We start from the raw sequence: 24388 nt of genomic DNA, 5'->3' as shown, positions 1-24388 counted from the left end.
TTTAGTTTGAAGTCTTGATCCATGCTCTCCATAAAAGATTTTGAAAGACTCAGATCACTTACCGAATCATTTATCTCATATTGTGTTATGGTTCACATATGTTTCCATGCTGGAACAGCAACTTTCACCATATACAACACATTCAGAATCTCAAATCAGGATGCAAGATGGGGCTTACAGAAGATAGTAAATTTGGATACAGAATGTCCTTTTTTTTAATTTTTAATATCATAGATTTGCATTTTAGATAAGAAAAAATAGCAATCATCTTTGTGGCTTCTTAGTTCACACCAAACCGTGGAATAGCAAAATGCACACTTTTACTTATCTTGACTCCACTTCCTCAACTGTTCAATCCAAGTGTGGTAGGTGTGTGCAGCCCATGGTTTATCTTATTCAACAAGTTACATCCAGAAATACAGACAGCATGCTATTTTAACAAATTCTGTAGGGTTTTACCTTTGCTTTTTTACAAAATGTACCAGGTTTATTTCCACAATGTGCAGTACCAAACTTTTAAACAAAATGGATAGTTTTTACTTGCATTATTCTGTATGGACTAAAACAATAGAGAATGACACTTCCTAGAGGTCTGTCAACTGCTTACATAATAATGCCACCGAGTACCGAGCATTCTCAGCACTTCCAGAAAGTACTCTTTTTCACAACCAGACTAGAAAAACATAGCTAGTGGTCACCTTGAAATAATAAAATATGCAATTTAACTTTTGCATAGTTTATTCAAAAAAACATAAAAAATAAGTGACATTTTGTGAAAAATAATATTTAAAAAAAATGGATGGATAGAAAAAACACACAGAATCCAATAAACAAGTTTTGCCTTTTTATCTCGAAATTGCAGTATCATAGTGAGTTGTAACATGGTATGTCACTGGACCCGTTGCAACATGGTCAGTGATTTATCTACATATAGCAGAGCACGAATCACCCATTTATCTTCAGTCAGTCTGAATTAGCATGCATTGAAAAAAAAGTACTTAACCCACACACTTTTAAAACAATTAAAGTTACTGAGCAGTGAATTTATACAAATTTTGTTTCAAATAAAGGAAAATGCAGCAGATACCTATGAAATGTTAAAAACAGCTTTCAGAGATAATGCTATGTGTCATTTGAAGACTTAAGTGGTTTACAAAGTTTAAGGAGGGACACTTTTCTGTTGAATATTATCTTTGTCTAGACACTCTTCAACTTCAAAAACTACTGATTCAATCACTTGTATACATAATATGATCAGTAATGAAACACCAACATTTATCTGAGAAATTGCAGTGAAATTGGTTTTTTTTATGAGACATGTCAATCAATTTTAATGCAAGATATGTGAATGCAACATGCTCCAGACAAGTTTGTGCCTCACATCCTCTCTGATAATCCCAGAGGATTATCAGAGAGGATACTCCCAGAGGATTATCTGACATGTGGCAGCTGTCACATGACAGACCTTTGTCAACATGGTGCTGCTGACCCACACTTAGTTTCTCGTATCATTAGTGGTGGTGGTGGTGATGAATCGTGAGTAGTATATGATTACAATGTGGGGGAAAAAAAAAAAAAAAAGTTAAATTCTCTCAATGGAGGACTTCATCATCTCCAAGGCGTAAAACAGCAAGGCAATGTCAATCACATAAAACTCATGTTTATCATATTTTTGACTCACAGGGTGGCCAAACAATGAACTATCAAACAGTTTATAGCAATTGTGTGATGCTATTCAGAGAAAGGAGCAGAAAATTGTTGCTTGAATCATAATGAAGCCCTTGCACACAGCACTTTTTCATTTAAAAATTTATTTTTTTGTCCTTCATCTGCCATAGTCATGGATTTAGCTTCCTGTTCCCCCCAAGTTTAAAGCCCCCTTGAAAGGTCACAAATTTGCAATGACTGAGAAATTATTCAGAATATAATACAGGCACTATCAGCAATTCCAAAAAAGCTTATTAGAAATTCTTCCAGAAGCTGCAGAAGCACTGGAATCAGTATATAAAATGTCAAGGAAACTATTTCGAGACCACCCAAACAGCCAGTCGTAATTTCGCAAATATTAGCTAAATTCTGGAACTATTTGATCACACATCATACACAAATTACTAAAGGACTTGAATAATTAGCTAAAGTTCAAAACCATTAAAGACCTGTCATCAAAAATTAAACAATCACAGTGAAATTTGACTGACATTGGTAAATGTGCTGCTTTTGTGAGCCATGGCAATGTTTTCCAAGGGTGGATAGAGCTAACAACTGGAATTTATTTTGCTTCATTGTTATTTTTAAAATTATAAAAAAGTGCACAGCAGTTGCAACAATTTCACAAGAACTTTTCAATAGTCACTGAACTTGTTATAACAGTTTGAATAATTCTAATTATGGATTAAAAAATACTGAACTTCGCGTAAAACGTTTTGGACAAAAGTAATTAGTTTATTGAAAACAAAAAGGGGGGGGGGGAATCCAATAACCAATCCATTTTATATGTCAATTCTGACAATTTTTTTTTTTAAATCCTTCTGGATACCACTTTCCAGTCTAGAAGAGGCAATAATAAAGAGGTTGCAAGATGACAAATGTTGTGCTATTTTTATTTTAAATTAAAATAGTTACTTTAGTACTTATTTTATCCTGATAATTTTGACAAATGCTGTGATATTTTTATTTAATTTTATTTTAATTAAAGGTAATAACTTCAATTTAAAATAAAAACAGCATAGCAATTTTTTTAGCCAGTTCTCTCACAATCACTTCATTATTTCTAGACTTGCCAATGATATTCCACAAGGATTCAGAATCATTATCATAAAAAATAGTTCGGGTTATTGGAATTATTATTATTATTGGCTATATGGTGCAAGGAAGCCTGAGGCTGATGCTGCACCAGCCAAAAAAAAGTTCCTGAGTTACCCTGAGAGAGAGAAAAATGATGATATCCAGTTCAGGACACCCTGAGTGTGCCAAGCCCATACTCACCAGATGTGAGCCCTTGGGGTTATAATGATTTTTGGAATTTCTTTTGATCTATTTTCAATATACTTAATCATTTCTGCCAAAAAAAATTTTAATGGATATTTTTTATTCTGTAATTAGAAAACTACTCCCACATGTCTTTCTTTCAAGAAATTTGAATATGACTGCATTTCGTTTGGATACTTAGAATAAAAGCAATACGATCACAGAAATTATAATGGGTATTTTTTAATAAAAATACTTAATATTTATTCTAATAATTTAAAGATCAAAACTTACCAAATAATCAACATCCTCCACTACTTGTATAACTACTTTGAGGAATGATGAAACTTTCAGAAAGTCAAACAGCCATGTACTACGTGTGCCTTCAAATATGGCTACCATACATTTCATAACCTCTCCAACCAAATAAAAATCATTGTGATGATTTACTTGTGACTGTTGTAATAATATAAATACAGTAGACAGTCCCAACAAGCAACGTATTTGATTGCCAGGAAGAAGATATTCTAGAGGCAAAAAATCCAAAACCTTAAAAAAATAAAAACTGATATAAATGATAATTATTTATTCCCTTCCATTGCAATATGAAAAATTAGTAATCAATTAAACAGAAGTTCCACAACAATACTGTATTTGTATTGCTCATAACAATATGAATATAGTAAACATTCCCAAGCAAATATTTGATTGCTAGTATGAAGATATTCTAAAGGTAAGAAATTTAAAAAAAAAAAACTTAAAAAATATTACACATAAATATATTTATATTAACAAAATGATAATGGAAGCTACCATGGAGGTTCTATTGCCGTTTTATGTTGATTACTGAAGGAGGGAGAGGGCATGTTTTATTTCCCCTATATGAAATATGATTTTTGTCAATAAAGTCCATAAAAATCAAAATTGTGATCCTCCTCCAACAGCCAATTAATGCATGGCAGATGACTAATTTTTTTTTATATTCACCGATTCTGTGAATCCAAAAAAATATATGACAACCCAATTAGCCAATGTACATTTTTCAGTTATTCTCTGCAGTTTTTTGTTTTAGTGATGAATGGCTTGACGCACACACACACACACACACACACACACACACACACACACACACACACACACACACACACACACACACACACACACACACACACACACACACACACAGAGAGAGAGAGAGAGAGAGAGAGAGAGAGAGAGAGAGAGAGAGAGAGAGAGAGAGAGAAAGAATTATGACCATGCTGGGCCACCATTCACACAGATAACAGCTGCTGTTCACCTAGGCATTAACTCCACTAAATGTCTGAAGACGTCTGTAAGGACCTGCAGTCATGCTGCCTGAAAGGCTTTCCATGGTGTCAAAATTGATGATGGTTGTGTGTTGCCTCACTTACCATTCCAAATCCCACAGGTGTTCAATTGGATTGAAGGTTAGGCAAATTTGGAGGCAAATGAAGATGAGTGATATCTTCACTGTGTTTCCTTGAACCCGTTATTCATGCACAGTGCAGGCCCAATTACACGGTGCATTATCGCCTTGGAAGATCCTGTTTCTGTCTGGGAAAATACGCAACATGGCATGGTGCAGATGGTCTCCTAAGAGCTGCCAGTAGACCTCACCAGCAAAACACTGGTCCATATGCACCAGGGGTCTTAGTTCTTGCCTAAACATGCCCCATATTAAGCAACCTGCCTGGTTGCTTAATATGGGGCATGTTTTGGCCTGGACAATGGATCCATGGACTCGTATTTCTTGTACCACACACGAAGGCACCTGTCAGCATGGTGTCCCAGGTACTTGACCTCACCCAACCAGCACACTCATTTCCAACCCTCCATGTCCAACCAGCACGCTGTTGACACCACAGCATTCACCGTCGACAATGATCAATGGTGAGGAGAGGGTCTCTTTTGGGTCATCTGCTGTGGAGCTGCATATGTCTGAGTGTCCAGTGCATTGTCATTTGGAATATTGTTCTTGCATTTCCCATATTGTATTGTAAAGTCTTAATACTCACTATCTTTAACTTAATACTCACTTTCCATCAACCTTCCTGGATTTATTTTAGCAAAACGAATATTTCTATTTTAATTTGTAAGATCTACATTATAAAATATGTTGCTGTTGTTGTTGTTGTTATTTGGTTTTTAGGAGCATTAGCAACTAAGGCCATATTGCTCTGGGATATGCAGTGGTCATTCCCTGACCTTTCCGCATTCTCCATATTTGGTGGTGACGGGCTCGAACCCCGGTCTAATCAAGAAGCGTGTGCTACATGCACTGCTGCTCCTTCCCACCTGGCTATGGAGGCACACAAAATATGTTGCAGCTGTAGTGCTATCTTTATTGGTACTTTCCAGTTGTAACTCCGGAGGATATTGCAGTGGAATATCTTTCTGAAAGTGAGTTTCATTTATTATAATAAGATCATCAATGTAGCGATATAGTATTAATCTTTTATTTATGTTTCTTTCATAATAGTATAGGTTTGCAACTATGCAAGAACTGCACGCCCCTATGGCTATTCCTATATGCTGTTTATATACATTATTACCATTAAAGATGTAGCAGTTGTGTGTGTATGTGTGTGTGTGTATATATATATATATATATATTTTATTTTATTTTATTTTTTTTTTGGCACCTCCATAGCCAGGTGGGCAGGAGCAGTAGTGCATAGCACATGATTCTTGATTAGACTGGGGTTCGAGCCCGTGATCACCAAAATATGGAGGATGCAGAAGGTCAGGGAATGATGACTACATATCTCCAGCCCAGATAAAGGGTGAGGGTTGATGTCAGGAAGGACATACGGTGGTAAAAATTGCACACCAAAAACAATAAAAATGTTGGCCCCATATATATAATGGGAAAAGGCAAGGACAAAAAAAAAAAAAAAAAACTATATATATATATTATTTATTCAACTTTTTATATATATATATATATATATATACAGTGAAACTTCCCTTTAACGGACAGCCATGGGGAACGAAAATGTGTCCGTTAGAGAGAAGTGTCCGCTAACAAGAAGTCTGATGGAGAAAAACAAAAAAAAAAAAAGAAAAATCGTTAAACGTTTAATGTAAAATTAAATTAAAATATATACAGATTTTGAACAATATTTTTGTAAATAATATACATACAATTGTGCTATGCATATTATGATTTATCTTAAGAAAAATGCATATAGTAATCACTTATTTTCTTCTGCACCTTCTTCCGGCTGATAATTTTGTTTTCAACATTTGTTTGGAGTGAAGAAACCACCGAAAGTCCTTCAGTATCTTCTTCAGCGGCGAAAAACATTTTTAAACGATTGATTTGTATGAGCGCTTCTTCTATTTTCATCGATGGTTCGCCGTTAATATGTTCTTCGACAGAATGACCTCCTTCCATTTCTTCATCCTCATGAGGAACTTCTTGAAAAATATCGATGATAATGTCGTTGATATCTAGAGCACCATCTTCTGTAGTGAGGTTCGAGTCTATATCTTTGTAGCCAGGGTCACTTGTAGCTAAAGTATCGTACATTATCAATAGATGTTGAAGTTCTTGTTCTTCTTAGTGCTCCACAACTTCAATTTTTGCGTTTGAGAAGCCAGACTTTACAAAACAGTTCACGACAGTTTGTTTTCTAATTGCGTTTACTGAAGAGGAAATCCATTGAATCGCATCTAGGATGCTGATTTTCTTTGCAAGGTCACTCGCACATGTTACATCGTTCATGTTTGCAATGAGATGTCTTAAAACACATTTTCTGTAGTGAAGTTTAAAATTTTTTATTATCCCTTGATCCAAGGGCTGACACTCTGCAGATGTGTTTGGTGGCAGAAAAACGATTTGAATGTTGGACAATTCAATGTGCGGGTGAGATGCAGCATTATCCATGAAAAGAATAATTTTTCTGTTTTGACGAATCATGTTTTGGTTAAAGTGACTTATCCATTCGCTCATGATATCTCGTGTCATCCACGCTTTTTTATTAGACTTCCAGTCAACATCCAAAAGATTCAACTTTATGCCCTTGAAACAACGAGGATTTTGTGGTTTTCCTATAACAAGGGGTTGTTCAAAGTCTCCCAGCATATTTGTACACAATAGTACAGTCAAGCGTTCCTTAGAAATTTTTCCACCCTGGCACTTTTCGTTTTTTAGACTCATTGTTTTTTCAGGAAGAGCTTTAAAAAACAACCCTGTTTCGTCACAGTTGTAAATATCCTCAGCTTCGAAATCACGACATAAATCTTCCAGTTTGACGGTCCACTCTGTTACAATCCCAGTATCAACAGATCCACCTTCACCACTTACGGTTTTCCAAGAAATTTTATGCCGAGTTTTGAACTTGTCTAGCCATCCCACAGAAGCTTTGAACTCATTTACTCCCATAGATTTAGCATTAGTAGAGGCATATGATGCAAGAAAGCAAGCTTATTCAGCATCAGCCAAAAAAAAAAAAAAAAAAACCCTCTCCCATTTCACCCCTCCGTTCGTTCGAAATACCTGTCCAGTTGAGCTTTAAATTTGTTTAGGCTATCAACTTCAACAACAAGTGATGGAAGTCGGTTCCACCAACCAACCACCCGCTGGCCAAAGGCAAATTTCCGCACATCTATCCGACATCCGTCCTTCCTCAATTTGAATTTATGCCCTCTGAGGTGATTATTCTGAGAAAGATGAAGAATCCCATTGGCATTGAGCATGCTCAAACCATTCAAAGCCTTATACACCTCTATCAGATCACCTCGCCGGTGCCTAGTCTCCAGACTCTGTAATTTGCAAAACTTAAGCCTTTCTTCGTAAGAGCAACCCTTTGTTCCATTTACTAATCTTGTTGCCCTTCTCTGTACCCGTTCCAGCAGCTCTACATCCTTCTTGAAATGAGGCCTCCAGACCTGTATACAGTACTCAAGATGTGGCCTAACCATTGCCTTATACAAGGGAATAATCACCTCCTTATCCCTGCTAGAAAAATTCCTGTATATCATTGACAAGACACCATGAGCTACTCTTGCAGCTCGTCTGCACTGCTCAGAGAACTTCATATCTGCCTGCACAATTACCCCCAGGTCCTTTTCATTCTCCACCACTGTCAGTGTAGTACCGCAGAGTTGATACATTGCTCTGGGGTTACTGTTACCCATATGTAGTACTTTACATTTGTCAATGTTAAACTTCATTTGCCACCTCTCAGCCCATCTGTTCAACCTTTCCAGATCCTGTTGCAGCAGCATAGCGTCAGTAGTGTCCTTAACGACCCTGCCAACCTTTGTATCATCTGCAAACTTAGACATTAAACTTGATATCCCATCATCAATATCATTCATAAACACCGAAAACAACAATGGACCCAACACTGAACCTTGAGGAACTCCACTAATAACGTTAGTCCACGTTGAGCAGTGTCCATTGATTACCACTCTCTGTCTTCTGCCACTCAACCATCCCCTTATCCATAGCAGCCATTTGCCTCCAATGCCACACTGCTCCAATTTGTGCAGCAGTCTTCCATGTGCAACAGTATCAAAAGCCTTTCTAAGATCCAAATATATAATATCAAAGTTATACCCTGCATCCAGTTCTTTTGTGACTACATCATAGTATCCAATCAAATTGGTAAGGCAAGACCTGCCCTTAACAAAACCATGCTGCGTCTGAGCTATAACTGAATTCTTGTCTAGATGATCCTGCAGTGCTTCTTTAACCAGTGCCTCCATTAATTTACCTGGAACAGAAGTTAAACTAACAGGTCTATAATTACTTGTGTCAGCCTTTGATCCTCCTTTGTGAATTGGAGTTACATTTTGCAACCTCCAAAGCCTTTTCCCTAATAATAGGCCCATTAATGGGAATTTTTTTAGCACGTTCGCGGCAAAACCATTTATACGTAACATTGTCAATTTGAAGTCCAACAGTTTTCGGGAATGATTTTTGAACCTGATCATTTCCGTGTTGCCAAAATTGTTTGAGCAGTTCATTTTTTTTTTTTTTCTTTAGGATGTCGCTTACCTGCGTCTTCCCAATTTTGAATTTTGCAGCGAGATTGCAAACACTATTTTTTTGACGATCATATGCATTAATGAGTTCGACTTTATCTTTTAAAGTTAAATGTTTACGAGAAGACATTGTGCACTTCACACGACACTGAACAAAACTGAAAACTGAAACTGAAGAGACGAAAGGCCGACCATATTCCCCCCCCCTGCACACACCGAATTCATCAGAAGTTTTACACGTGCCTTAAAATTCTTGAAAAAGGGTTTAGAACCGCAACGTAAATCTTGATAAAATTCAGAGAATCGGAAATAGAAAATAAACACACGATTGAGGCAATACGTGGAAGAAACGTTCCTAGAAAAAGGGCCGTGAGCTCTCCCGCAGTCTGTTATGGGGAGATCAAATTAAGTGCTAATCTAAACGAAACACGCAGATTGCCTGTCCGCGTCCGTTACAGAGAATGTCCGCTAGACAGAAGCTGCAAACACGTTAAAACCAATGGAGGTGAGTTGGGGAATTTGAAAATGTCCGTTGTAGAGAGATGTCCGTTAACGAGAGGTGTCCGTTAGGAGAAGTTTCACTGTATATATATATATACACAGTGAAACACCCTGTATATATATATATATATATATATATATATATATATACAGGGTGTTTCAGTTAAACGTTTCAGAACTTCTAAGAGGGGTAGGGTACATCCTGACAACTCGAAATCATATAGCAATGTGGGGTCGGAAATGCTTTCCTGAAGCGGTATTGTACACAGAAGTTGTCGTGCGACGTCGTGCAGCACAGATTCGATTTTCGGTCAATGATTGGGCCGGTATTATGGGAGATCACCTCATCGGACCTTACCTGTTACCGTGTCGTCTAACCGGACCTATCTACTTGATCTTTCTGCAGCAAGTATTGCCACAACTTTTGAGAGATGAACAGATTTCTGCATCGACGCAACAGACAATGTGGTTCCAACACGATGGAGCCCCTGCCCATTATAGCGGAGATGTTCGTAACTACCTGGATGTCACATTTGGTCAACAGTGGATCGGACGTGGTGGTCCCGTGCGTTGGCCTGCTCGGTCACCCGACCTATCATGTCTTGATTTTTATTTCTGGGGTCATATGAAATCGCTAGTTTATGACACCCCTGTTGACAATGCTGAGGAGCTGGTTGCAAGAATCGCAGTAGCTGCCGAAGAAATTCGAAATTCGCCTGGAGTATTCCAGAATGTTCGGATGTCCATGCGTCGGAGATGTGAGGCGTGCATTGTAGCCCGTGGAAGAAACTTCGAACACTTACTTTAATCCATGTACCTTTTGCTTCTTTTCATGTATTATTAAAACGATTTCTCACTTACGGTCTCTTTTCTTTATGGTGCTTCTGTGTACAACACCGCTTCAGGAAAGCATTTCCGACCCCACATTGCTATATGATTTCGAGTTGTCAGGATGTACCCTACCCCTCTTAGAAGTTCTGAAACGTTTAACTGAAACACCCTGTATATTATGTGAGGTAAAAGTTAGGCAAAAGTAATAAAAATAAATAAATATGGCTATGTAGCTATCATTAGAGGCAGCAAATGCACATCCTCCACATGATGCCTAATTATATCTGATAATTAAAATAAATATGATATTTAAAATAAAAACATCAGCCAGTAGTACGGCCATAATACAGAGCGAAACGAAACGCAAAATAATATAAAATAAACAAACAGGGAAGGGAAAGTAGAGATAATAGGACCAAAAGGTAGTCAATAATCCCCTGTATAATTTAGTCAATTAAGTCATTAAACCCAATTAATAAAAAATGATGTAAATTTAAAATAATGTCAATTATAAATAATTTAGCGGTACCCCCCTTGAAGGTACCAGTTCCAAAAGACGTGAAATATCACCAAAAAAGGTTAAAGAAACTACCAAAAACTAAAATATCAAAATAATAGACTGACCATCATGCCCCATATAGACAGAGGACCACGAGGCCAATAATGGTCATGGAATCGCTGCATTTCAATCGTCATACAAATCATCGCAAAGGCAGAAATATCGAAGAACCAAACCACCCCTCCATTCTCCGATAGATCAACCAATGCAGAGGATTTGCATGGCGGTGGTCCTTTTGCAGCAAAAAATAATCTATAGAACAGACAGCACTCTTGATCAGAGCCACACCACTGACATAATGCAAGCTTAACTAGCTTATATAATAGAAAGGAAAAGATTAGATGGCGGCACAGGCGCTGCTTATTCAGCATATCAACCCACTACTACCACTAATTTATATTATGTGAGGTAAAAGTTAGGCAAAAGTAATAAAAATAAATAAATATGGCTATGTAGCTTTCGCTCTGTATTATTGCCGTACTACTGGCTGATGTTTTTATTTTAAGTATCATATTTATTTTAATTATCAGATATAATTAGGCATCATGTGGAGGATGTGCATTTGCTGCCTCTAATGATAGCTACATAGCCATATTTATTTATTTTTATTACTTTTGCCTAACTTTTACCTCACATAATATAAATTAGTGGTAAGTAGTGGGTTGATATGCTAAATAAGCAGTGCCTGTGCCGCCATCTATTCTTTTCCTTTCTATTATATAAGCTGGTTAAGCTTGCATTATGTCAGTGGTGTGGCTCTGATCAAGAGTGCTGTCTGTTCTATAGATTATTTTTCGCTGCATAAGGACCACCGCCATGCAAATCCTCTGCATTGGTTGATCTATCGAAGAATGGAGGGGTGGTTTGGTTCTTCGATATTTCTGCCTTTGCGATGATTTGTATGACGATTGAAATGCAGCGATTCCATGACCATTATTGGCCTCGTGGTCCTCTGTCGATATGGGGCATGATGGTCAGTCTATCATTTTGATCTATTATTTTGATATTTTAGTTTTTGGTAGTTTCTTTAACCTTTTTTGGTGATATTTCACGTCTTTTGGAACTGGTACCTTCGAGGGGGGTACCGTTAAATTATTTATAATTGGCATTATTTTAAATTTACATCATTTTTTATTAATTGGGTTTAATGACTTAATTGACTAAATTATACAGGGGATTATCGACTACCTTTTGGTCCTATTATCTCTACTTTCCCTTCCCTGTTTGTTTATTTTATATTATTTTGCGTTTCGATTCGCTCTGTATTATTGCCGTACTATTGGCTGATGTTTTTATTTTAAATATCATATTTATTTTAATTATCAGATATATATATATACCGTTTATATTATATGTAGAATTTGCATATTTTTTATGGGTATAACGTTTTTCAAGCACGTGTTAACATACTACACCTTTGAAAATCCAACTCTAGCTTTTGTACTAAAATTATATAGCAACCTTCAGATTTTAGTGACTTTGGCCTTTACCACTAAACTTTGATTAAATCACTTTATACAATCTCCTAATACATCACTAAATTCATCTGTTGTCTCTACCGTTCTCCCAACTCCACTAATCACTTGGAGCTCTTTGACTTCCTCTCTTTGCAACTTGATTTTCTCCAGTCCAACTTTCCTAACAGCGTGGTAATTTTTCTTGGTGATTTTAATGTTTACAACTCCAGCTGGCTTCCGTTTTCTAGTCACACCGACCCAGCTGGTCAAGATGCTGAGGCTTTTGCAATTACTAATGACCTTGCACAGATTGTTCATTTACCTACTATGGCGCCTTCGTAGCCAGGTGGGCAGGAGCAGCAGTGCATAGCACACGCTTCTTGATTAGACCGGGGTTCGAGCCCGTGAACCACCAAATACGAAGGATGCGGAAAGATCAGGGAATGACCACCGCATATGGCCTTAGTTGCTAATGCTCCTAAAAAAAAAAAAAAAACCAAATAACAATAATTTACCTACAAGAATACCAGATAATCCTAACCATACAGCCAACACGCTTGATATTTTTCTCACAAACAACCCTTCTAAGTACACGGTGAAGTGAGAGGTCCTTTAGGCACCTCAGATTACAACTTGGTGATTGTCTCTTCTCCAATGGAGCCTTTATCTCATGGCTATCCAAACCTCGTGTTGTTTGGCATTACAAGAATGCAAAATGGGATGACCTGCGAGATTTCTTTTCTTTGGTTGGATTACTGTTTCAAAACTTCGGTTGTCAACATTTGCTCAGATCGTGTCAGTGACATTATTCTTGTAGGCATGGAATCCTTTATTCCACACTCCACTTTAAAATCTCATCCTTTATCTAAACCTTGGTTTTCCAATAAATGTGCTAAGGCTGTTCAAGATAAGAATGTTGCATATCGTAACTGGCTTGTTTCCAATTCTTCAGTTTCATTTTCTGCCTACACCAAAGCTCGCAACAATTGTAAAGCAATTATTAATCAGTCCAAACTAGATTTTGAACAGGCTAAGAGTAGAAAACTTGCTTCTTGCCCTAATGGTAGCTGAGCATTCTGGTCTCTTGCCAAAGCTATTGGCTGCAACTTTTTTGCAGCCAATAGCTTTGCTCCCACCTCTGTCGAAACCAGATGGTTCTGTTCTCACTTCAGCCAAGGATAAAGCTGACCTGTATGCATCCCATTTTTCTTCCAACTCATGTATTAATGATCTTGGTAAAACAATTCCCAACGTACTCCATTCAATGCCTCCTGTGGTCTTCTGTCAAAAGGATGTCAGAAGGATTTTGACGAACCTTGTTGCTAAGAAAGCTCCAGGTCTTGATGGTATTTCTCCACTTGTTCTCAAAACCTGTGCTCCTGAACTTATTCCTGTTCTTTGCCACCTTTTTTCACTTTCTTATTCAAAAAGTGTTTTTCCTTCTTCTTGTAAATTTGCTCATATCCAGCCAGTTACTAAAAAGGGTGACAAATCCCTCCCATCCAATTATCATCCCATTGCAATTACTTCTACTCTTTCTAAAGTAATGGAGAAATCAATTAACCACCAACTCTTAAACTACCTAGAAACCTTCCATCTGATCAACGATTACCAGTATGGATTCCGTTAGTGTCGATCCACTGGTGATATTCTGGCTTATGCAATTGCTAATGATCTTGCACAGATTGTTCATTTACCTACAAGAATACCGGACAAGAACAGCCAACCCATTTATTGACAAATTCAATGGAAACGTTCTGTGAAACACAAGCAGTTGCACTTGACATCTCAAAGGCTTTTGATTGTGTTTGGCATAAAGGTCTTCTGAACAAGCTTCCATCTTATGGTTTGCCAACTGTTTTTTGTAATTGGTTATCCAGTTTTCTCTCTGATCGCTCACTGAGGGTGATGGTAGATGGCTCTCTGTCTTCTAACTTCTCCACTAATGCTGAAGTCTCCCAAGGTTCAGTTCTTCCCACACTCTTTTCCTCTTGTATATCAATGATCTTCTTCCATTCCTAAATCCTATCCATAGTTTTGCCGATGATAGCACATTGCATTCCACTTTCCATTTTGAGAAACCTTGCCCTGCTCAATCAGCTTCAACTTCTCGAATATCTGCTACCAATTCCTTAAATGCCAATCTCCAGGTAATTCTCCAGTGGGGCAAAGACCACTTAGTTGATTTTAATCCTTCTAAAACTCAATCTTGTTTTATATCTCGCAAAAAGTATTCTTCTGCTCCTGTGCTTACCTTTGGTGACACTCCGATTTCTTGGAAAGTTGATATATCTCTTTTGGGAATTACCCTGACTTCTAATCTCTCTTGGCACAAGTACATTACAAATATTGCTTCCTCTGCATCTAAAAAACTTGGATTTCTCTTTTGCTCTCAGCATTACTTTTCTTCCAAACAGCTGTTCACTCTGTACAAATCACAAATCCGCCCTACCATGGAATATTGTTCCCACATCTGGGGCAGTGCCTCCAAAACCTCTCACAGGCTTCTAGATTCCATTCAGAAGAGGGCAGTTAGGTTAATTAATGACTCCTCTCTAACAGAGTCTCTCCACTTGCTGTCTCATAGACGGCGAGTGGAGAGCCTTTTCTACATGTCTTTTCTACAGATACTTCCACGGGCACTGTTCTTCTGAATTGGCTTCTATTATTCCCGCTCTCTCTCTTTCAAAACAGTCCGAACACATGCCAACACCAGCCAACATCCATTTACTGTCCAACTTCAAACTCACAGAACCAATTTTTCTTCTTCCTCGTTTATTCATTCAACTGCTGTTGTCTGGAACAATCTTCCTTCATATGTTTTAACTGAAAATTTTCAGCCTACAGAAGTTCAAGTCTAATGTCAACAAATACCTTCTTTCGTCTTCTGAACCTCCAACCCAAGCATGGTATCAAGTACTATAGGGTCTAGTACTTCTCGTGTTTGGGGTTTTAATAAAAACACTGAAACTGCACTGAAATGCATTTCAGGAACTCAACCTATATATAACATACTCGCACGCTCTCCCCCCCCCACTATAGCTAACTGAAGACGATTTCAAAAGTCGTTCATGTGCGACTATTAGCTTTTATCTCACTTCATTTAATTTATTTTAATTAGACAACCATAGAATGGAAGGTGCACTTCCCTTTCTTAGAAAAATTTTTAAAGCCTATAACTTAGTTTTTAATAGTATGACTTTATCATGGTAAAGTCATACTATTCCAACCGCCTTTCTTTTTCCAACGCTGATTTTAAATTATCTTCATACACCTGTATTCTAGATACGACAATAGAGATCACTATTTTTCCCACTGTTTCGCATTTCTTCGCAGCTTACTGCTACAAAGAAATTAAGTCTGCTACACTGCTATAAATTGCTTTATCATGTAGGTATATCGTCAATGTAGTTGAAGTTTGCGTGCATTCATCTACTCTACTGAATATGTGTGCTTCATCTCTCTGCCTTTTTCCTTCTGCTACGTATATTTTTCCCGTCAGCTTATTTCTGCTACACATTTCTTGAAATACTCCAGGTATCATTCACTTTCACTTTCTTATTATACTTTTAGTTTCTTTTTAGATTCTCAGCATGTTTAGACACATATTTTTACTTTCAATACAAGCATTTGGTATTAGCTCCCTTTTATACTAACGCTTACAAATGCCAGAACCCTTACTATAAGTTGGCCTTTACAACCCCAGCAAGCGTAGTTTTATTTAATAACTTTTTCTTTGCTTTTTGTCTTCCTGCTGTCTATTTCTACTGTTCTTTCTGTTCGTAAAACTATTAGTGTATCATCATCAGCCATTTTCAATCCACTGCAGGCCTCTCCAGCAACTTTCCAGTTCCTTCTGTTTTGAGCACTGGCCATCCATTAGTGTATACGACAGTGATACCAATGTTCCTACTATCCTACTTCTATTGCTATTTTTTGTCCTTATTTATTTAAAATACTCCTTTTTCCCTTTCCCATCCTCAATTTAATACCTCACCCTATACCACGTGCTTGTTCCAAATTTATTTACTGAATCCCTATCTATACAAAATTAAAGCCTACACTAAATTCTACATATTTATATTAACCATATTTATTCTAACTTGATCCTTATTTTTACCTAAATAAATTACACTGCATTGGGACTACCATGTCCATACTGTATAGAATGTACTAATTTCATTTTTGTTGATTTTTGGCCTTTCACTTTTCTTCTACTACTATGGACAAGTATAGAAACACAGTTCCTGATATATGGTCAGATGCAGTCCCCTGATGAAATACCTAATCATGTATCAATATTTATTTCAGCTGACATCAGATCAAGCATATTTGCCTTACCTATATTTGACCATTTTCTAAATGTTTCCTCCCATATCCGATGACAGCTATACCACTTTCATTTTATTTTTTATTTTTATTTTATTAGTATTTTGATGTACTAATTTTACTTTACAGTTCTTCCACTTTCTATTGGCTTGATAATTCAGCCCAAAATTATGCTTAATTCATCATAACCTCTAGGATATTAACATTCTTTCACCTTTCACAAATCTATTACACTTCTTTATCTACTTTCCTCATGCTTCTAGTTATTGGCACTTTGTGTAACTTTCACATCCATTTATGCATACTTTATTCAATATATTAATACAAACTTATATATATATATATATATATATATATATATATATAGCTAAATAGACTAGTTACACTCTGTTTATACAAATGTCATTTGTGGATCATATTATTCTATTCCCGAAGATGTTTCTGTTAATGGTTCTGATGATAATGTGCTAAATAGGCTGGTCACTCACACACTAGCAAGGCTTTTATGGATTTATTGGATGATTGTTTTCTACATCAGCATGTTCGGGATTGTTGTTGTTGTTGTTGATGGGGTTTTAAGTGCAATGGCTACTTAGGCCATATTGCACTTAGAAAAGTGATTCATATTGCCTGTGTTGGTTCACGTAGAATCTGTTAGAAATGGCTATACAGTCCTATTTGTTTTAAGAAAGAGAAGAATTCTGTGATATTTGATTTTTCGCCTATGATATGGCTAAGTGACAAAGGTTCCTTTAAGCTTGCCAGAGAAATGAATGACACTAGTCGAGCATTATTATAGAGATTACATTCCAGAAGTATGTGTTTGACAGTGAGTGGTGTATGGCAATGGTTACACTGGGGAGGGTCATTCCCTGACAGGAGGAACAGATGAGTTAAATGAGTATGGCCAATTCTGGCTCTGGCCAGAATTACTTCTTGTCATTCCCTGACAGGAGGAACAGATGAGTTAAATGAGTATGGCCAATTCTGGCTCTGGCCAGAATTACTTCTTTTTGTCTGTTTGCAATGGGGCTGGAAGCCCATAATTTTGGTACAGGTTTAATTTGAAAAAGTTTATTATGAATTTGCGCTTGCCATTGCAGAGTCCATCGATCTTTACATATACTTCGGATCTTAATTTTATAGTCTATGAACGGCACTAAGGAATTCGTTGGGGCTGCACTCGATGGATGTTTGGCAGCATCATCCACAATTTCGTTACCTGGTATTCCAGTATGGCCAGGTATCCAGCAGAAAATAACCTTTTGTTGATGCTCTCTCAGATGTATCAACTCTGTTATAATGAGCTTTATTAGAGGGCGATTAGATGGGGAGTTGTGTTGCAAGGCTAATAAGGAACTCTGCGAGTCTGAGTATATTAAGCTCTTTTGAATTGACATAGGGAAAATATGTTCTATAGCAAGCTTTATGGCATATAATTCAGTCGTGTAACTACTGCATTCTGTTGGGAGAGATAGAGAATGATAGTATCAGGGAGTACTACTGCTGCGCCCGTTCCACTTTCAGACTTCGATCCATCTGTATAAATTTTAATGAAGTCAGGATAACGTTGAGTATGCACTTTGTGCAGCCGTTGGATGCTAATATCTGATAGGGAGTGTTTACCCCATTGTTGGAAATAATTGTCACAAAGTGGCATGATGACAGACCATGGAGGGTCGGGATCTATGGGATCTTGTAAGATTTTATTGAAGTGAATATCCCAATCCTCTGCTAGTTGATTTAGCCTAATACCAGCAGGCCGAACTGACTGTGGTTTGTTTCTATAAAAGGTCGTAAATTGTGGATTGTAAAGTATTGACCAATTAGGATGGGTCATCTGGCTTTGGATCTTGGTTGCATAGTTCAGCAGCAGCATCTTTCTCCTGATATTTAGGGGAGGTTCATGAGCTTCAACATACAAACTTTGCACTGGAGATGTTCTGAACGCACCCAGTGCTGTTCTGAGAGCTGAATGTTGAATAGGGTTGAGGCGAGATAAAGCACTCTCCCTAGCAGAGTCGAAGACAGGTGCGCCGTAGTCCAGTCGTGATCTGATTATGGTTCTATATAAATGAAGCAGGCTGTAACGATCTGCTCCCCATATTGTGGCTGATAAGACTGAGTATGTTCAGTTTTTTTTGACAAGTAGTCCGGAGATGTTCTATGTGCTTTTGGAAATTTAACTTATTGTCAAAGAACAATCCTAGCAGACGAATACAATTAGTTATGGGAAGAGGATGGTTATTCAAGTGCAGCTCGGGTTCCGGATGAATATTGCGTCTGGAGCAGAAGTGAATGGCAGTAGATTTCTGGCTGGATAGTCTATAACCATTTTGTGTCATCCATGTCAGGATGCGATTCATTGATATTTGAAGTTGGCGTTCAATGTAATGCATATTTTGAGAATGACAAGAAATTGAGAGATCATCTGCGAAAAGGTATGAATCCACAGTTTTCGGAATGAGTTCCATTATATGATTCATTCTCATTGCAAACAAGGTAGCACTGAGAACAGACCCTTGTGGAATTCCTTCTTCTTGGATAAAGATTTTAGAGAGGGTTCCCGATAACGAACTTGAAAGGATCTCCGTTGAAGGAAGTTTTTGATAAAATATGGTAAATTACCTCTCAGGCCAAAAGAATGTAGATCCTTTAAGATGCCAAAACGCCATGTAGTGTCAAAGGCTTTCTCAACGTAAAGACAGACCATGACGAGATGTTCCTTTTTGATGAAAGCATTTCTGATATTAGACTCTACTTTGATCATGAGATCTAATGAGGATCGGCTTTTCCGGAAACCGAATTGGTTGTTATTTATCAAGTTTTGAGACTCGAGGAACCAAGTGAGACGGTGATGTATCATTTTCTCGAGAGTTTTGCTGAGACAGCTGGTAAGGGATATCGGTCTGTAATTTTGAGGAGCAGAATGATCTTTACCGGGTTTTGCAATCGGTAGTACATATGAATGACTCCAGGAGCTTGGGAAGGTAGTAGTAGTAGTAGTAGTGGCACTTGATGCAAGAAAGCAAGTGTAGGAGCTTATGCAGCATCAGCCAAAAAAAAAAAAAAAAAAAATATCACACCATACCCTCCAATTGCCTGTCCAGTTCCTCCTTAAATTTATTTAACCTATCAACTTCCACAACGACAGATGGAAGTTTGTTCCAGCAATTAACCACCCGCTGGCTAAAGGCAAATTTCCGCACATCTATTCTACATCTATCCTTTCTTAATTTGAACTTATGTCCCCGTAGGTTCGTATTCTGAACAAGTGGGAGGATCCCATCAGAATTCAGCGTGCTCAACCCATTCAAGGCCTTATAGACCTCAATCAGATCACCGCGCAGGTGCCTAGTCTCCAGCCACTGCAATTTGCAGAACTTAAGCCTCTCTTGGTAAGAGGATCCCTTCATTCCCCTCACCAATCGTGTTGCTCTTCTCTGTACACGCTCAAGCAAATCTACATCCTTCCTAAAATGAGGCCTCCAGACCTGTACGCAGTACTCAAGGCGTGGCCTGACCATTGCCTTATACAGAGGGACAATCACCTCCTTTTCCCTGCTAGCAAAATTCCTATATATCATTGACAAAACCCCATGACCTGCCCTAGCAGCCTGTCTACATTGCTCAGAAAACTTCATATCTGACTGCACAATTACTCCCAGGTCTTTTTCATTTTCTACCACCTTAAGTGTAGTACCACACAGTTGGTACGTTTCTCTGGGGTTACTTCTACCCATATGCAGTACTTTGCATTTGTCAAGGTTAAACTTCAGTTGCCACTTCTTAGCCCATCTGCCCAAATTATCTAGATCCTGTTGCAGTAGCACACTGCCATTACTGTCATTAACAACCCTGCCAACCTTCGTGTCATCTGCAAACTTCGACATTAAGCCTGATATACCTTCATCAATATCATTGATAAATATACAAAACAACAGTGGACCCAACACCGAACCCTGTGGGACTCCACTTATAACATTAGTCCACGAAGAGCAGCACCCATTGATTACCACCCTCTGTCTTCTCCCACTTAACCATCCTTTTATCCATTGTAGCAACTTACCCTTAATACCATTCTGCTCCAATTTGTACAGTAGTCTTCCATGCGCAACAGTGTCAAAAGCTTTCCTGAAATCCAAGTATATGATATCAAAATTATTTTTTGCATCCAGTTCCTTTGTGACCACATCATAATAACCAATCAAATTTGTCAGACAAGACTTTCCCTTAACAAACCCATGCTGTGTCTGAATTATTGCTGCAGTCTTGTCTAGATGATCCTGCAATGCATCTTTAACCAGTGACTCCATTATTTTACCCGGAACAGAAGTTAAACTAACTGGTCTGTAATTGTTCGTGTCACCCTTCGAACCTCCTTTGTGAATTGGGGATACATTTGCACATCTCCAGTCCGTGGGAACCTCCCCTGAATCCAAGGATGCTCTCATAATTATGGCTAAGGGTTTACTTAGTTGCTTTGCCGCCTCCTTTAATATAACTGGATAGATCCCATCCGCCCCAGGTGCCTTTCTTATGTTTAACTTCAACAATTTCTCCTCCACTTTGCTCTCAGTTATTACAAAATCATTAAGCACACTGCTACAATTTGATAACCTTCTTCCATTTTCAAACTGTAATGATTCCTCACGTGTGAATGTAGATGCAAAATACTCATTCAGTTTGTTTGCTATCTGAGCAGGATCATCAACAGTCGAACCATCGATGTCAAGTGGACCAATCATATTCAGCCCCTTCCTTTTAGAGTTTATATAAGTAAAGAAATCCTTGCTGTTTTTCTTAGCATCTTTTGCCAAAGATTTCTCGTAATCCGCCTTTGCCTGCCGAACCTCCTTTGTGACCTGATTACAGACTAGCTTATATCTGCTACAGGCTTCTGCGTCGCCTGATAATTTATATGCATCCCATGCATTTTTCTTCTCTGTCACGAGTCTCATTAGTTCATTTAATAACCATTTAGGCCTAAACCTTGAACAATATTTCTTCATCGGTATGAAAAGTCTAGTAGCTTCCACGATTAATTCCTTGAATGCTTCCCACTTAGAATTTACTGTTTGTAACATCGTCAGTCGATCCCACTGTACAGAAAATATTCGATTATAAAATATGAGCAGCGAAGAGAGTGATCTTTGATCCAGATTTCGGAGCATTACATAATATATCCCATCGGGGCCAGCAGCACTGTTTTTCGAGTTTGTAAGAGATTGCTTTAGCTCAAACATGGTAAATGGTTGATTGTAGGATAAAGCAGAATTGTCAGTGTAATTCAGTCTGGATTTCTCTGCAACTGTTTTACGTTTTTGGAATGTTTGTTCATAAGCATTACAAGAAGACAACAAAGAAAATACAATTCCCAGTGCGTTTGATATTTCTGTGGGATTAGAGAGTTCCTGTCCATTCCAGTTTAGTAGCGGGGTGGATAGAGTTGGAAATTTATTGTTCAAACATTTTATTTTTCTACAGATTAATCTGATATCGGTATTTTTATTAACTGATGTGGCGAATTTAATCCAAGTTTCTTTTCTTGCTTTGCGTCTGATATAGCGAGCTTTAGCTCTAAGCCGTTTATAGTTAATAAGATTGGAGGTGGTAGGATATTTGCGGAAAAGATTCCATGCTTTGTTTTTCTCTTTTTTTGCATTATTGCAATCTTCATTCCACCAGTAATTTATTTTTCGTCTATTTCTTGCTTGATATTGAGGAATTGCGACGGATGCGGCTGCAAGCATTTGATTCGTGATGTGCTCAGTAACACTATTGATGGAACCGGACTGAATGATATCGTTGTCAAATGAGATGTGTGATCTGTATTGTGCCCAGTCAGCCTTTGAAAATTTCCATTTAATTGGACTTTCTGTTGGAAAGGAATAGGATGTTTGAATTTTGCAGATTAACAGAAAATGGTCGCTGCTATAAGGATCACTCAGAGATATCCAATCTATACTTGGAAAGAGGATTGGGGAACAGATAGAAAGGTCTATGGCAGATGTTGAGCCCGTAGGGAGATGCACATATGTAGGAAACGCAGTATTCAGTAATGATAAATTCTGCCTATCGATAAGCTTACCTCGTCTGTCTGAGGTGGGAGAACCCCATAATGGGTGATGTGCATTAAAGTCTCCTAGTAAACAAAACGGTGATGGTAACTGCATAACAAGATCTTCAAGTTCCTGAACAGTATATTGATGATTAGGCGGAAGATAAATGGAAACCAATGTAAGAGTAATACCATTAACAACTCGCGTGGCAACGGCTTCTAAGGATGTTTGTAATGGAATACGTCTGGCGGGGATGCTTGAGTCCACGAGTATCGCTACTCCTCCATGAGGGTTATTGGAGACAGCCCTGTCTTGTCTGAATACAGTGTAATTTTTGATTGAAATTGAGACCAGAGATGTCAAATTAGTTTCTTGCAAGCACATTGCAAGAGGTTTATAGTGATGAATTAATTCATGTATATCATCTAAGTTACTGCGAAGACCTCTACAGTTCCATTGGATAATATGTTCCATTATTTGGTTTTGTAAGAGGAAGATGAATCTGTCTGCTTTTTATGCGTGGGTTGTTTGTAACGGTCGGATTTAGATTTTTCTTTTCTGGGAAAATTAGGGCGTCCTGAATAATTTTTATCTTCCATATCTCCATCTGCATGCAATTCAAGAAAATCTTCTTGGTTGGGCATATCATCAGTATCCATGCTTGTTGGTTGTTTCACCTCCACAGGATCTGATTTATGCAATTTTTCTGTCATTGTACTGTGGGTTACATTTTGAGTTGGAACTGTGAGTGGCGTATTGTTACTTTGGTCCACTAACTGTGATTCAGATGTAGGCTGAGTTGATAGTACTGATCGAGCCCAGTCAGCGATCAATTTGTCAGGAGAGACTGACACTTCTGTCTGACATGCTACTGATTTGAAACTATGGGTAGCTGAAGCGTAAGATTTTTTGGAATACTTAATTTTACTTGTCTTCTAGCTTCTTGAAAAGATACTTTATTTTCAGTCTTGTATTTCTGTATTTTTTTTCCTAACTTCCAGAGATCGCAATCTTTGGAGTAAGCTGGATGACAGCCCTTGCAATTGGGACACTGTGGAGTTTGGGCCTTGCATTCAGACTGAGTATGAGTTTTGCAACCGCAGTTTGGACAGGTTGCACCTCCACGGCATGCTGTCTGGGAGTGGCCAAATTTCTGACATTTGTAGCATCTCAGAGGGTTTGGGATAAAGGGCCGAACACGACAGTTTAAATAGCCTGCTTTCACTGAGGATGGTAGATTCGGTGAACTAAAGGTTAAAATTATGTTAAGTGTTGGGACTAAGGTGCCGTCTTTTCGTATCATAATTCTCTTGGCCTGAGTGACATTTTGATCCTTTAGTTCCTGGATTATTTCTTCCTCGGAAACGTTCAATAGGTCCCATTCACTGATCACTCCCTCGTAAGAATTCAGGGTGTTATGTGGAGTGACTTGAATTGGAATTCCACTTAAAGATGTAAGTTTTAACAGGAGGTCAGAGTGTCTCGGGTGAGAGGTCTCTTTTAGCAAGTCACCGGACTGAAGACGTTTCACCATTTTTGGAGATGCTGCTGCATTTACAAGGCATCGTTTTATGATGAAAGGAGAGAGCTTGCTGACAGGTTGTGAAGATAGAGAATGAATAATCAGGAAAGCTCGAGGTTCCTGCTTGTTTGCATCCTTTTTTAGT

General features: G+C 38.0%; 1 protein-coding gene across 1 annotated transcript in view; it reads right to left on the bottom strand.

Moving 5' to 3' along the window:
- The window catches only part of LOC150080137 (uncharacterized), a 193249-nt gene that overhangs the window by 4080 nt on the left and 164781 nt on the right, over positions 1-24388 (bottom strand). The window contains exon 17 of the mRNA XM_090380625.1: positions 3262-3516. Within this exon, the coding sequence (XP_090236751.1) occupies positions 3262-3516 (255 nt within the window). The remainder of the gene's footprint in view (positions 1-3261; positions 3517-24388) is intronic.

Source organism: Mastigoproctus giganteus, chromosome 9 (genome assembly GCF_048544385.1).
Source record: "Mastigoproctus giganteus isolate SK-2022 chromosome 9, ASM4854438v1, whole genome shotgun sequence".
Taxonomy (NCBI): Eukaryota; Metazoa; Arthropoda; class Arachnida; order Uropygi; family Thelyphonidae; genus Mastigoproctus; species Mastigoproctus giganteus.
This window is presented reverse-complemented; position numbering and strand designations above follow the sequence as displayed.